The sequence below is a fragment of the Peromyscus eremicus genome, chromosome 7, assembly GCF_949786415.1.
Source record: "Peromyscus eremicus chromosome 7, PerEre_H2_v1, whole genome shotgun sequence".
NCBI lineage: Eukaryota > Metazoa > Chordata > Mammalia > Rodentia > Cricetidae > Peromyscus > Peromyscus eremicus.
This window is the reverse complement of record NC_081422.1, coordinates 31,194,434-31,210,075: the sequence shown is the minus strand read 5'-3', so window position 1 is coordinate 31,210,075 and position 15,642 is coordinate 31,194,434. Positions and strand designations below refer to the sequence as shown.

The window sequence follows — 15,642 nt, the reverse complement described above, 5'->3', positions numbered from 1 at the left end:
GGAGTGGCCAAACCTGGCTCTTTGGGGGACAGACTGTGACCCCAAGTTCAGTAACAATAACTATTAATGTAGAATTATTCTATATTATATTATTATGCTGTAATACAAGTACTATATTGTGAGGTACTTTGGCTAACCTAAATATGTTTTAAACAATACAGGAGTATATGCATAAGGTGTATATAAATACTACACGATTTTACATATTGAACATCACAGATTGTGTTATATGTGGAGGTTCCTGGAGTCAACATGCTCTTGATACTGGGGGACAACTATAATTATTATGATAAAGACTATATTGTAAAAAGAAGTTAACACAGTAGAAACATTAACAATTATCCATTGTCATTATTGTCTTCTGTTCTTGTGGGAATTCTAGGATACCTTTGAGAGTGATGGAGCCTTCTTGACTCTTGGGTTGGCTTATCCCAGTGGGCTAGAGTCCTAGGGACTTGCCAGTGACTTGCATTGCTCTTGGCTTGCAAATTTGAAGAATGAAATTTCCAGACCAGCGAGGGTGAATTTTACAGAGGTTTTTTTATTACAGAAAAGAAAAAGACAGAGTTCCTGTAAGGCAGGAGAGGTGTCCTAGAGAGGGATACCATGAGCCTCACTGCCCTGGGTATAACAAGGTTTTCCTGGATGGAGGGATAGGGGTAGGAGTTAGCTGGTCAATGCAGTTTCCATTCAGGTATCCAAGTGCCTCTGAGTTTCAGTCATGTACTCAGTATGGTGTCCAGGGAAGGGGTACTCCTTCGCAGGGCAAGGGACAAGGAAAATCTAGATACACCCTCCTTTCTGCCATCCCTGGCTTCTGCCCCTGACAGAATCAGAGACATTTTGGCTTAAAGCCTTCGGGCACCCTGAGTCTCCAGCAAGTGCAAAGCTGTTCACAGGCTCAAAAACATTTCTAGCATTTAGTGAAGAAATTGTTCACATTTCAGGGTCTTTTACCTTAAAACTACCTGGTCAACTTCAGGCTCCAGGTCTCAAGACTATGGAGACCACAGCCAATGAACTTGAGCTCTCAAAATAAACCTTGTGTGACTGGCTCCCCTTAGGCATGAATAATCACCAACTCCTGCTGGAGAAGGCCTCTCTCTGGAGCCCAGCACAGCTCTGCTTACAGCCCTTCACAGCTTTGCTCCGCACAAGACATCCGGGTCCAAATGAACAGACACTTCTTGCGGCTCTTCTCCCTCTTCTGCCTCGTTGTGGGTGAGTCCCAGACCTGAGCAATGAGCTCCCACGATCCCCAGGGAGCTGCAGGGAATCTCCACAAGCACAGCCATGACCATGTGGGCAGAGCTTTGACCATATTTGGGAAGGAAGGAAGGGAGATGCTTTCAGAATGCTCCTCTGCCTTCTCTTCCACCTTCTCTGTCTTTTCCAGCACTCTGCCACGTCCCTCTGGGTGTGTAGGCCTAATTTTGTTACCCTTTCTGCCGCTGCCAAACCCCATCATCTAGATGCCAAGGAAGACTTCCTTAAAGCATCCATTCTATTCACAGATCTACGTTGCTGAGGGAGCTGGTCATTCGATAATCTTGTGATGTGCCCTACTCCTAGACATTAGCTTCTGAGAGTCATTTCAGGGAGCTTGTTACAAGCTGCTTAGGAGAAGTGTATACCCTGGAATCAGACAGACTTTTCCAAATTTGCCAGTCAGTCATGGTCCTGAATTCTCTAATTTGACAAGTGGAGACAAAACCTGCTTACAATGATTTGTGAGATCAGAGTACAGTGCATTAAATTACATCTAATTTGAAACAACATGGCCCTAATAAGATGGTCAATAAATACTATATCCTTTCTAATTTTATCACCATTAGGAGATTTTTAAACAATTTTTAATGTGTGTGCTTGTGTGTGCAGGCATGTGTGTGTGCTTGCGTGTGTGTACGTGTGTGTGTGTGTGTGTGTGTGTGTGTGTGTGTGTGTTGCACATGCCATACTATACATATACACATTGTCAGAGGACAACTTTTGGAAGTAATTTCTCTCCTTCCATCATGTGGGTGCTAGAATTCGAACTCGAGTCAATCAGGCTTGACAGCAACTTTACCTGCTAAGCCAGCTGACCAGCCTTTGGAAAGAATTTTTTTTAAATTGAACCCATACTTCAATTATTCACTCTTCGAGAACCTCCTAAAGGTCAATGACCATTTTTAAGCTAGAAAAATAAACTGTGTAGAACTCACCTAAAACAGCACCAGATCTTGTGGTGTGTGTTTATAATCCCAGTGCTAAAGCGGCAGAGACAGGCAGATTCCTGAAGCTCACTGGGCAGCCAGCTGAGCCAAATAGATGAGGCCTGAACCAGTGAGAGAAAGTTATCCAGAATGTAAAGGCTGAAATTGAGACCAGAATCCTTTTACTTACTCACTAGCCTTTTCTTTCCATCGCTAAAGGCAAAAGAGTTGATAAAAAGGGAAGTTCAACTGTCACTTCCTAAACGCTCAACCATCAGTTATTCATTTGCCCACCCACCCTTGGAAAGCTGCTCCCCCCAGCTCTGCCATCTCCCTCCCTGTCCCAAGTCCCTGCCCTCACAGCAAGCTCTGTGCTCTCTCCAGAAGCAACATCACTGAAGTGTGTAACATGCCACCTTCGCACACCGGCAGACCACTGCAGAAGAGGCTTCGGTGTTTGCCATGCTCAGAAGTACGAATCATGCATGAGCCTAAGGATCTACTCCAGTAAGCTGCAGGGCTGGGCAAAGTCGGGAGAAGCTTGGGCATCTCTGACCCAGGCCACAGTACAAAGTGCTTTGAGCACCGAGGGTAGAGACCTATGAGGCAGGCAAAAGATGCAGGGCAGGATGAAAACAGCCAGACAGATTTTTTTTTTCTTTGAAGATACCAAAGCCATGTTTTTCTCACCTTCTAGCAGGGGAAGGAATGAAACAAATGCATAGATTTGAGTTGTCAGGGGCCACAGGCAAACAAGTCAAGCTGATGGATTTCCAGCAATTTCTGCGTTGGTGCTCTTGGGAAGGGGATGCTGGGAAGCCATCCACAAGCCTGTCTGGTTAAGGCCAGGTATGGTCTGCCTTGGATACTGGGGTCACTGCTTGATGTCTTTGGTTCTTTCCTGTTGCAGATAACACTCTCCAAATATCATACATGGTGTGTCAGAGATTCTGCAAGGACTTGACGTACAACTTCAACAATCGGACTTACATCCATAAATGTTGTAATGAGGATTTTTGTAACTTCAGAGTCTAAGATATACCCCAGACCTCATTCTAGAAGGTCCAGATGTTTTTCTTCCTTTACACTCTACTTACCCTGCCTTTCTGCCCCATATGCATCGAGAATACTCCTGCTCCTCCTTAACTCCACATCATCCTTTCTGGTTCCTCCAGCTTGGATCTCTCTTTGGGCAGGGGATGATAAGGGATCATGGTTTTAAACAGTAATTTTTTCCTATTACTAGAATTGGCATCTTTATCTACTAAAAGACCTGTCCCAAGAAACTCTGCACAGTAAGATATGAAATGGGACCACCCTAGAACTCTTCACTAGCTTAGATAATTGAGGTGGACCAGAAAGCCTTCAATGGAAAACTCACAAATATTTTTAATTGAACATCTCATGAGTCACCACGATGGTTAAGCTGAAACAGAACAAAGTGGAGGTGGGCACTGAAGATTTTGCTCTGTGAATGCAAAGTTTTTTTTTTTCCTTTGGCAGACGGTGCCCATTTCAGACTCAGTCATTCTGATTTTCTTGGCAGCTAAAGCACATTCTCACACATTTTCACAGGGCATTGCAAACACAGGACTTTTGTCCTCTGTAGCATACCAAGATCAAAAAAGGCCATGACTATTCCTCTATAGATGCATGTCAAAAGCACATTACATCACTTTTAGTCTCCATCCTTTCCTAACCTTTCTCCACTCTTTTCCTCCTTTGCCAGCCATCTCTTCACCTTCTATGGCAACATGCACTCTCCCAGTAAGAGTGGGCTGTCCTTCAAATCTTTTTCCAGTATGTCCCATGGCCCCTGAGCAGGCAGCCTTCCAGGGCTCTGCATCTGTGGTGCAAATTGGTCACACTCAGGAACATCTTTATCCTCCCCACAGCATCTCCCATGAGCCTTAGGTCAACATGTAGAGCACAATGGACTTAGGTCTTCAGTCCTTTACTACCTGTCTATAAATAATAAACCCACTTCACATAATTGTGTACTAGTGTGTTCTTTCTCAGTGGACCCACATAGGTAACCCATGCATAGTGGCTATGAACAGCAGCCCAGGATTCAATGGGTGCAATTACTCAACTGCTGTTTCTTACAGTTGGCATAGTGATGATCTTTGCTGTTCATCACAAGTGGGAGTCCTAGTTGGGGACCTTTTGTATGTTGTAATTCCTCCCTCTGGCATCTAGCATGAATATGACTTCTAAGAGCCTTACGATTACAGATATTTCTCTAGATTTCCAGTTGTCAAGTACTTAGCAACTATTCACGGGAATCCTTGTGAGTTTGAGAGCTATAACTAAATTTTGGGACCCATGGGTCCCAAATCATATTGCCCCAACAGAGTGCTAAAAACTTTATTAGTTTCTTCTATTCATCCAAAGTCTGTCTGTGCATTGCAAGCCCTTCCTTCCCTCCACTGAGAAAGTCTTGGGGCTGTTGTCCAATAAAAAGGTTGTTGTTGGTCTCTATTCACAGAAGAGTTCATCCTTTCAAAATGAGATTTTTCTTTTGATTTGAATTTACATGTGCCCAATATCACTTAAGAATATTTGGCCGGGCGGTGGTGGCACACGCCTTTAATCCCAGCACTCGGGAGGCAGAGCCAGGCGGATCTCTATGAGTTCGAGGCCAGCCTGGGCTACCAAGTGAGTCCCAGGAAAGGCGCAAAGCTACACAGAGAAACCCTGTCTCGAAAAACCAAAAAAAAAAAAAAAAAAAAAAAAAGAATATTTGATTTTTTAGTTTGAATTAAAAGTCCTGTGAAGCACCTAATAAAACCTTCCCTAACTTTCAGAATGAAAGAGAATAAATTAGTCAGTCATTACATGGCTTTCACTGCCTAAGAAATTGAGCTGTTCTGGAAACTGCAAATTGGGGTGTCATCATCTAGCCTTAAGCTGCCAGATACCTTAGGGAATACGAAATTGGAAAGAAGAAGCCTAAAAAAAAAAAAAAAACCCACACTGTAGTGGGTAGCCATTCCAGCTTTGTTCTGGAAGTTCCAACCCCCATTGAGACTTCAGCAACCGTCACGCCTACAAGGCGGGGCCAAGGGAGGCGCCTGGGGACCCGAGATCTGGATCGGCGAACACTCTCTTGGTTCCAGGACCCTGGATGGTGGAGGTGGACAAAGCAGAGCTCCAGAGAACACCGCTGGACTGTGATACACCTTCCCCAGACCCCGCGACCTACCTATCCCTTAATTTGTAAGTTACGCCATTAAATAAATCTCCTTTTAACTACGTGGAGTGGCCTTAATAATTTCACCAATACCACACAGAAGAACACAGACAGCATACTGGGTGTACTCATTCACACATCTGCTGGGCCACAGATGTACCTATAGCATATCTCAAGGAACAGACTGTGCATGCATTCACCCCAAGGCAAAGCAGAGTCCTGGCTAGAGCCAGCACTGAAGTGGGGCGTGACAGGGATGGGATTACAACAGTTGCTAAGGAAGCAAGAATTTCAAAGTGATAAACCCCTCTCCCCACTTTTAACCATCTGCTTTTTGCATTTCATGTATTGACTTAGTGGGATTTTTGTATTTGCTTTGAGACAATCTCAACCTCCTGTGTGCACATGCCACCAAAATAAACGAATAAATAAAAATTGAGAAAATTTTATGCATGGATGAAACTCTCACAAAATAAAAATTGAAAAAATTGAAATAAATTTTCATTTGAGGGCTTCTCCTACTTAGCTTCAGCTCATATAGTTATGTGAGGGAGTCTGAAACAATTGGGAGGTTGCATTGATCATATTGGCCCGTGGGTATGTCTGTAGAACATTTTCTTGATTGCCAATTGATAAAGGAGATCCAAGCCCACTGTGGTCAGTGCCATCCCTGGGCAGATGGCCCTGTATTGTGTAAGAAAGTTGCCCGAGCATGAGCCAGAGAGAGAAAGCCAGGAAGCAGTATTCCTCCATAGTTTCTGCTTCAATTCCTGTTTGAGTTCCTGTTCCAATTTCCCTCAATGACAGATTGTGACTTAGAAGTACAAAATGAAATGAACCTTTTCCTTCCCAGCCAAACTAGAGTATTTGATTTTTATTGGTTTATCCACTTTCCTGTTATGACTATGTATGGATCTTTCCCTACAATACTCCATATCATCACAAACTCCAGAAGTGCACTTTTCCTATGTGAAAGTTTATGACAAGTCTTTTTGAATATTCATCATGAATTTTTGGGCCATTTCAATTCTAACCTTTTCTATATTGTCTTGTTTCCTTAAAAAATGTACTTAATGCAATAAATCTCTGTGCTAAATCATATAAACTTATGTGTTTTATTGAAGTCTCGTCATCTTTAATACCACAAAGAATATTTTTGTTGACTATTTGAGAGTAATTGATGGCACAATCTTTACAAGCCCTGAGTTCTTCAGTATGTTTCCTAAAAACAACAATATTTCCTCCATATCCACAAAGTGTTCATCACAATCACCAGATTATGGCTAAAATGATGTCAAAGCATCTACTGGCTAAGATTCAACAATTTTTCAGTAACATTTCTTTCATAAAATATTTCAAACCACAATCACAATATCACACTTAGTTACCACATCTAACCAGTCCCTCCAGTCCAAAACAGTTTCACAATCTTTCTGTTTTCATGGTCTTGATATTTGAACATTTTTACAGTTCCTCAAAGTGGATCCGTCCACAGTGTCTGATTACATTCAGGTGGTGGATCTGCAATCAGGAACATCACACAACGATGATCACAGAATGCTGTGTTCTTTCCAGTACCTCCCATCCACAGGCATATGATTCTCTCTCATTACTGAAGATCTCGACTGATGACAAAGTGGTTTCTCTTCTCCAAAATCATTCACTTTGAAGAGTCAAGTCAAGATGGTGGAGTGGAAGCCGGCTCTGGGTGACACCAGGATTGAGAACAGTCAGGAAAACAAAGGAGAAACTTCATACTGAAGAGAGAGAAAGAGGAAGCACATCAGAATTCACAAAAGAGTTCATATGACCAGTGAAGATAGTTTCCCAGTGAGGGCAAGGGGAAGTGGAAGACTGGCAAGTTAAGCCAGGTGGCTCTATTCAGAAAGGACCTGGAAGTCAATCCTAGCCACAGAGCAGGCTCATATTTCTCACAACTTTTTTGTTTGTTTTCTTGGGGTTTTTTTGAGACAGGTTTTCACTGTGTAGCCCTGGCTGTCCTGGAACTCACTCTATAGACCAGACTGGCCTTGAACTCATAGAGATCCACCTGCCTCTGCCTACCAAGTGCTGGGATTAAAGCCATGCACCATCATCGCCCAGCTTAGTTCTCATAATTTTTAATCCAAGTGGAAACCTGAGTAACAAGTCAGAGTATAAGGTACTCACTTGGGCATTCTCTGTACCTTGGAGAACTATACCCACATACCATCTCAAAACAGAACATGTTTCTTGGTACAAAGCTTCTCTAGGGTCCTTAAAACAAACAAAAAGAAAATCACAGACTAGAGAGCCTGAAGATATACAGCCATACACCCTGGGTTGGAGCTGGCAACATAAGGTAGTCATGGAAACGGGAGCGCTGAATGCAGACATGCAAAAAAACTCAGATATACAGAAGCACAGACAAGGAAGAACTCATTGGTGGGTTGGTGGGGAGCCCTGCCCTTTCGGTGAAGAAGAGAGTAACATAAGAAACAGATGGCTTTTTGCAATAAGGGTCTGGGGGAGGATCTGGTGTGGTCTTGCTTCTTCTTGGCCATGAAGTTTTCCGTTTGCAGTATTGAGAGCACCAAGTTCATACATGTGGACATTTCCTACAGGTTCCTGCTTTGCATGAGATGTTTAGTGTTGAGCAGGAGTAGAAAGCACGGAGGTGAGTCCACTAGTAACAGCTCTCAGTGCTCCAACTGCTTCCTCTACAACCAACACATTTAGCTCGGGTTTGGTCACGTGAATAGCTCCAGTAGGGGCTCAGATCCATATGGTTGGGCTCTAGATAATGCAAAAAAATCCATGGAGTCTGTTTAAAAGGTGATAGAATTTATTAGGGAGGAAAACTCACTACAGCACAAGAGATTTATCGTAGGGTCCTGGAAAGCTGAGTTACATTCCCATGCTGTTCTTCCACCTGGTCCGTCTCAGCATCCAAACCCATGAAGGAGAGAAGAGAGACTGCGTACATGCATCTCAGGTCTTAGCTGAGAGGCCATGCCCCAGGGTATGTACTTCAAGGTCATAGGCAGATAGAACAATTACCTTCTACATCTCTAGGGCTGTGCTTCAGGATCATAGAACAGATATCCACTATACTTAGAGCATCCTTGACTTTGACCTTACGGACTCCAATATGTACAATCTGGAGCAACTGAGATCCATACTTGCCCATATGCCGCAAAGCTAATGCTGGTCAGAAGTGGTTCAAGATATGCATGGAAGGGAGAGCCAGCCCTAAACTTGTTTCAGCACTGTCAAGCAGCTGACATTTGAGCAGGCTGAAACATAACAGTCTCTAATTTCAACTCACCACACCTACCACCTAGAGAACGGGCTCCAATATTTAGAGAACTCAGAAAGAAGCTGTTCATTTTTCAATGAGATAGCCAAAAAGGTTCAATTATTTTAAGTATAAAGTAGTCCTAAAAGTCAGTTAAGAAATAATAACCCTCAAAAACATATGCACGTTGTAGAGACATGGGAGGTTCTTTGTGCTCATAGAAAAGCACTAGGAATGTTAAACACACAGGGTTGTTCCATCAAAGGAAAGGATACATAACCTGCAATCCCACCCTCCCCGAAGAAGGCTGGGAGCAGATGTGCTTAATAGCCTGGCAACCTTTGAGCTATGTGAGTGGCCAAGACCACACCAGATCCTCCCCCAGACCCTTATTGCAAACTTGTTTTTCTCAGTCAATCAATAAACCCATCTTTATGGAAGGTGTTATGTGAACTTTACATAGAGTTTTGATTTAGTTACATTAGATCTTTAGTTCGCTTACTTTGTGCTTTATTGTACACACAGGATTGAGTTAATCACCAGGGAGATTTTCACCAAATTGTGCTGTGCCTAACTATGCCAAAAATAAACTACTCAGGGTCAGATCCTCTAAGTTTGAACCAACACAGCTTACTTAGTCCTGTTGAATCAAACTACCTTCTTACATTCCATGGATCATTACTCTGCCAACGTTGGAGGTCACAAAGACCCCCATAGGCAAAGAAGGAAGAAACCATTCAAAATAAGGGAAGTGCAAAACCCTGCACAAAGAGAGTCAATTCTTAGATAAGACAAGTGCAAACACTACAGCAAGAATTGAATTTGATTTTCTTCTTATCAGGCTTAGAAGCATTGAAAAGTTTGACAGTCTCTCACATCACACAGGACCACACAAACTATTGGAGAACACCTAAACTGCTAACTTCTGCTCAGGAAGCACTTAGGGAACATCTAGCAACATAAAAATTCAGGTGATTATAAACCCCTCACTTCTTTTTTTAAAAGCATACTCTCATTCTTTAGGATTTGTGATATGTATATAAATATTTTGATCAAATCTGATCCCATACTTTCCCTCCAACTTCTGTCCAGTCTTCTCTTCCACCCCCACATCTCCCTCCTAACTTCATTTAGTCATTTTTTTAAACTACTGAGTCAAATTAGTGAGGCTGGTATATGTATGGGGAGAGGGCCACCACTAGAGCATGGGCAATCTACCCAGATCCACATTCCTGAAGAAAACTAGTGCTCCCTTCCCTAGCAGTCATCAATTACCAATAACTCCTCAGCTAGGGATAGGGCTTCGTGAGCCCCTCTCATTCAAATTGGAAATATGAATTCCTTGATCTTATGCAAGTCTTGTGAATGTACCACAACTCCAGTGAATTTATTCTCAATACCCATGTGGTAGCTCACAACCAACTGTAACTATAGTTCCAGAGAATGTGATGCCTTCTTCTAGTATATGTCATGCATATAAACTCACTCATAAACACACATAAACATGAAATAGACGAATAAGTGAATAGACTTTTCACTAAAAGATAACTATTTAGAGAGCAGTTTATTGCTATGTCACAACAACAAATAACACTAAAAACAAAATAGATTCTCCTCTAGGGTTTATGACTTACCCAACCACTGATTCTTGGACCAGGTAACATTACCAGGTATGTGTTCCATCTTGTGGGGTGGGTCTTAAATGCACTCAGAATGATTGGTCACTCCTGTGGCATTCAAAACTGTGTGCATATCTTGACACACTACTTATTATTGTAGCTCCTGGAGTTCACAGCTGAGTAAAATTGCTGACAATTTCTCTCTCCCAGCGTCATGTAGAGCACTTTCCAGCCCCGGGAAAGCTAGCTATAGGGAGGAAGCCTCCAGCCAAGCATCAGCTTGATTTCTCTGTGTTCTGTGACCAAAGTGTGCAGTGTCTTCAACAATACAGTGATACCATCAGGTTCGAGTGGTGGGTTGAGAGCAATGGATATACCCTGTGTTGTTTGGGGGTACGAGATCTACTTTTAAATTAATCAGTAAATAAACATATTTTAATCAGTAAATAAACATACTTTTACATATATTTACCCAAACAAAGCCATGATCTTTCATGTTAATAATAATTCCAGGACTATAGTTCTATGTGATTCAGATTGACATCATTACTGCCTCTTGAGATGTAACTACCATGACTGCCACTAAATAATCTTATTTGGTTTCCCATTGATAGTTTCCCATCATCTTAAAAACAAGTGAAGTCATTGGTGTTCTGGGTAGCTTTATGATCCAGAAACTTGTACCATCAGTCCTGAGGATGTGCCTGAAATTTTTGGTAAAGCATATATTGTTATATGATTATATTTATATAATTTTATATACTAATATATATTCTTTATAATAAGACAATATATTCATATAATAGGCATAATAATATGTTAATAATATTATTAATATTATTGTATTGATATTAATATAATATGTTATATATCACATTAATCATATTAATTAATATCAATGTGTTATTATCATACATTAATATTATTAATAACATAATATGATATGTTAATGTAACACTATTATATTAATATAGTAATATGTTAGCACTATATAATAAGATATTAATGTAGTATAATATATACTAATATCAATCTATTATATATTTGTAATAAATTAATATATAGTTATATATGTAATCATTGGAATCCACTGGTCTTGCTAGCAGTTAAGACCATGTTTCTGTCAGTAAATATCAACACATGCATTATGGGCATTTATGGAACTACCTTTCTTCTGCCTAAGGGCATTGTGTGGTCTGTTCATGTAAATTGGGACCCAGTGGTTCTGGCATAATTTTTAATATGTTTGTCTTTCCTAGATGATCATCAGTTTTGCCACTACAAGTACATCAAACAGCAAGATATGTTTGGCCAAGAAAGGCGTTTGAGACCCTGATCCAAAGTTGCCACATTTGCTTAGGGACTGGCCTTCTTGACCATTCTCTCGACTTCTGACTTGGTTGTTGCTGTTGTCATTTGTAAAATGTTTTGAACGTGTTTATTGTAACTAGACCAAAATGGTAGAAGGAAATAATTTTAACACGAGGCAACATGAGAGTCAGAATCTCATGGAAATCCAGGACAGGGTCAGAGTTCAGGAAGGCAGACCTGGAGGACCACATGGAGGGATATGACTCTGCTCTATCAAAGGCTGATGGTCTTCAGTTCACGCTCAGCTGTGTGTGGCTGTCCACTCCTGCTCTGTCTCCCTTGGGGTCTCTCTCTCCTCCTGCTGTCACTCACCCTCATCACATCTACTTCCTGTTTCTTCTCTAGTTTGAACCTTTCCCTTAGTTTCTCTTTGAACATGATTTTTGCTTGCTGGGATCATCCTAGGTACAATGAGCATACACAATAATTTCCCCAGTAATCATTTCATCTTGAGATCTTCCTACCAGTATCTCTATTCTGTCCACATGAACTAATTAGCCACACCCCAATGGAGGAATCTGCCATATTTTCCACCTGAAGTTAAGCTCTAATCTCTATCTTATTATTGTAAGATCTGGACGAATCCTCTCTTATTGACACTTCAAGTGTTTTGAAAGTAATTTTTAGATTTAAATGTTATTCTACTTACATAAATATAACATGGTAGAAACTAATAAACAATCACAAATGAGGAAATCAAAGAGGGACATTACTGCTATATCTGAAATAGTATTACAAATAAGTATATGATTATATGATTAAAATAGAGTCAGAGCTGGAAACTCTAAAACATAAGAGAGTTAACCTGTGAACAATGGAAATCTAAAGCAAGTGGTACATGTACATGATGGAATATTATTTAGCTGTTAAAATGAAATTTGCAGGTAAATGGATGCAGCTGTGTTTATAAATTCCTCCAACCATTTTGAAGTCAGCCTACCCACACACTCCATGTCATTCTATTAAATCAATCATAAAAATATCAGTTCATACTGGAACAGAATCTCTTGCTTCTTCATTTTGCTTGTGTTGATTTGTTACCTGGATGAAACACACCTTAACTTTGCATCTACATGGCATCCTTTCAGTTTGATAAGTCCAAGGTAACAAAGCATTTGTGAGTGACTTAATCAGTCCCTTTCAGAGACCACAGTCTTCCTGACTTGCCTGTGCACTACATCTACCAAGGCCTTATTTCCTTCAGAGTATGGCAACAGGACCCGAGCCTAACACTTCATCTGTGGTCTGACTGCTCAGCTTCTCTCTGAGTGGGTAGAACAGTCTTGGGAAAAGAGACAAGAGACGGAAGGAAAGATGATGTTAGCCTTTTACGAGCAGAAATTATTAATCTTTTTCCAAGGCAGACCAAGATGGTAATGATGACAGTGGCAGAGACTAACACCTAAAGGGAGCTATGACTGAATTGGTGTGTGGAAAGTAAGTTAGAGAGTTCCAGGATGTTACAGTTCCTAGACGATGCCTTTTCAGTACCAGCTGCCGCCTTCTCAGCGAAGCCACAAATACGCAGATGAAAGAGCACGACTCTGACCACCTTTGTTTCTGCCTTCCCTGCAGAGTGCCTAAGTCAGTTTGTGAGCCCATAGTTTATCTCATTTGTGTTCATTTTGTTCCTTGTGTCCTCTAGATGCTGGTTTCATGCGTTGAAGTCCCCCACTTTCTCTTCCGTGTCTAGACTCATGCCCTGAACATATCAGATCATCGGGATCATGGCAGACAGACGAACGGCATGACTAGATACAGGCAACCCAGGAAGTTTCAGGGAATGAACCAAAGGTGTTCTGACAGTCCCTAATTACAAGTTTACAGAATCAAATTCCTGGTCTTAAGTTTGCAAATTCTTGTCACTACAGAGCAGATAGACAGTAGACATCACAGGTGTTTCTGTGGTGGGGAGAGAGTGAATAGAGGACCCACTTATCTGACAAGGTTCCCAGAATATGATCCATGTACCTACCATCCATTGCAATCCCTCATGTCATGCTGGCTAGGAAGGTACCCACCACACCCACAGTTAGGACTAAAGCCCAGATTTCCTGCCTGCCTACTCTGTGCCTCCATGGCTCAAAAGGTGAAAAGAACCATTACAGGTATAAGCAATCTCTGAGGCAGTTATCAGGACTTGGAAACTTGTACATGGGTGATGAGGAAGAGAAAGAAACACATATTTAACTATAGGAAACCATAAAGTTGGCCTGGCCTAGCAGCTTTGAGAGGCAGGAATCATAGGTTTTTCTGGTTACAGTCCATGGCTCCTGTTCCCGAGAGAGCCACACACTCTCTCAGGCAGTGGCGGGTTCAGGCTGCTTTCTATTTCTCTGTATGTTCCCTCAATAGTCAAGGAAGCGTGGAAGCTCAACACAATTGGCCTTAGACATTAATCTTGTAAACCCTGTAAAATCTGCAAACATCGTTGTATCCTGGCAGCTACAATTATATTGATCCTGGCAATTCTGTTTCTGATAAAAGTATAAAAAGTCTGATTGTTCTCAATAAAATGTCACAGCCTCAGTCTTGCTGTGGCCCTTCCAATAGGCCTGGTTTAATTCCTCGAAGCTGTATCCGGTGACCTTGGCCCAGTAAAGAGGCGTGGATGCTTACATTTAACGATGCCCAATTTAAGAATGAACATTTAGACATTCGCCAGAATGTTGCCCATTTATTCTTAGAATTCTCTCACAGTATTGTGGGTTTGGATTCTCTGACAGTATTGTGGGTTAGAAATGACCAACCTAGTCTTACTGATGAAGACCAAGGGGGTGTTAGAGATGAAATGGTTTTTCTTATCAAGACAACAAAGGTGCACATCTGTCTGATTCAGCTGGATGTTATCTTTCCAGTCCAGCTCTGTATTTATGGTCTAGAACTGGTTCCCAGGGTTGGTCTGGATGGTCTCTACTCTAGAGACATTACAACAATGATGAGTGGGACACTATGGAGAGCCTTCTCCATCAAATAAAAATGAGTTTCTTTCTGTGAAGCGTGACCCTAATTAGTCTTAACAATAAAAATCTGGAGTCAGGTATCGAGGGTGAAAGCTGAAAGATCAGAGAAGCAGATCCGCAGCCACTAGAGACTTCTTACCTCTATGAATCCTCAAATAGAATGGAGGCTGAGATCCTGTCTCTACCCACCTTATATTCTTGTCTACACCTCCTTAGTGCTGGAATTAAAGGCGTGCACCTCCTAAGTGCTGGGATCAAAGGCATGAGATCCCAAGAGCTAGGATCAAACGTGTGAGCCACCACCACCCAATTCTGTTTCTCTTTTAGACTGGTTCAATCTCGTATAGCCCAGGGTGGCCTTGAACTCCCGATCTTCCTGCTTCCTTCTCCCAAGTACTGGGATTAAAGATGTGTGCCACCACTGCCTGGTCTCTGTGGTAAACTAGTGGCCAGCTCTGCGCTCTGATCTCCAGGCAAGCTTTATTTGTCAGAACACAAACAAAATATCACACATTTCTTCCTAGCAGAGACAACAGTTACTGTCAGATCCCATTGAGACTAGAAGGCTCCATGAGCCTGACTGAGCTCTAAAATTTACATGCCATTGTAGGAAAGAATTCCCATGCTGGTTTGGGGACCTCTTTTATGGGACTCACATTTAGAACATGTGACACTCAGCACAGTCCTAGGGGTTTGGGCTAAGAGCATCATGCTCATTCCTCCCAACAAAAGACCCCTTGTTGCGGCCTAGAAAGATGTCATGGGTGTCCAGTGATTAAATATGTTGATGGGATGTCCAGCTCCACCCAACCCCAGTCTACAGTTTGTCAAGGCAACTCTGAACATATTTCCCAGAATAAAAGTAAAGGAAATTTGGAACTATACCAATTTTGTGAAGAAGTAAATGAAAATCACCTTTATGTCTCTAATTCTAAGAAATGATGTACCATCTTTCCATCCAGTTTTATTTCCCTACATATATCACAAGTCCATGTTAACAAGCACCATCATGGTTGATATATTA

The 15,642-nt window shown here is 41.6% G+C and overlaps 1 protein-coding gene and 1 long non-coding RNA gene across 2 annotated transcripts; one reads left to right on the top strand and one right to left on the bottom strand.

Annotated features, from left to right (window-relative positions):
- Positions 1–521: 521 nt before the first annotated feature.
- Positions 522–2,465, bottom strand: LOC131914860 (uncharacterized). The gene is made up of 2 exons (XR_009380197.1): positions 2,205–2,465; positions 522–1,311 (listed from the first exon to the last, which is right to left on the bottom strand). It is a non-coding gene; the product is annotated as an uncharacterized LOC131914860 (long non-coding RNA).
- On the top strand, positions 1,066–4,188 carry Pate3 (prostate and testis expressed 3). Its single transcript, XM_059267614.1, has 3 exons — positions 1,066–1,221; positions 2,580–2,702; positions 3,106–4,188. The coding sequence occupies exons 1-3, from the start codon at positions 1,173–1,175 to the stop codon at positions 3,228–3,230; spliced, it is 297 nt and encodes a 98-aa protein (XP_059123597.1). The 5' UTR covers positions 1,066–1,172; the 3' UTR covers positions 3,231–4,188.
- Positions 4,189–15,642: the final 11,454 nt, after the last annotated feature.

Excerpts from the sequence above, each read along its gene's own strand:
- Pate3 (XM_059267614.1), top strand. The coding sequence starts at position 1,173 with ATGAACAGACACTTCTTGCGGCTCTTCTCCCTCTTCTGCCTCGTTGTG. Across the intron at positions 1,222-2,579 it reads CCTCTTCTGCCTCGTTGTGG|AAGCAACATCACTGAAGTGT; the intron begins GTGAGTCCCAGA and ends TGCTCTCTCCAG. Across the intron at positions 2,703-3,105 it reads GAGCCTAAGGATCTACTCCA|ATAACACTCTCCAAATATCA; the intron begins GTAAGCTGCAGG and ends TTCCTGTTGCAG.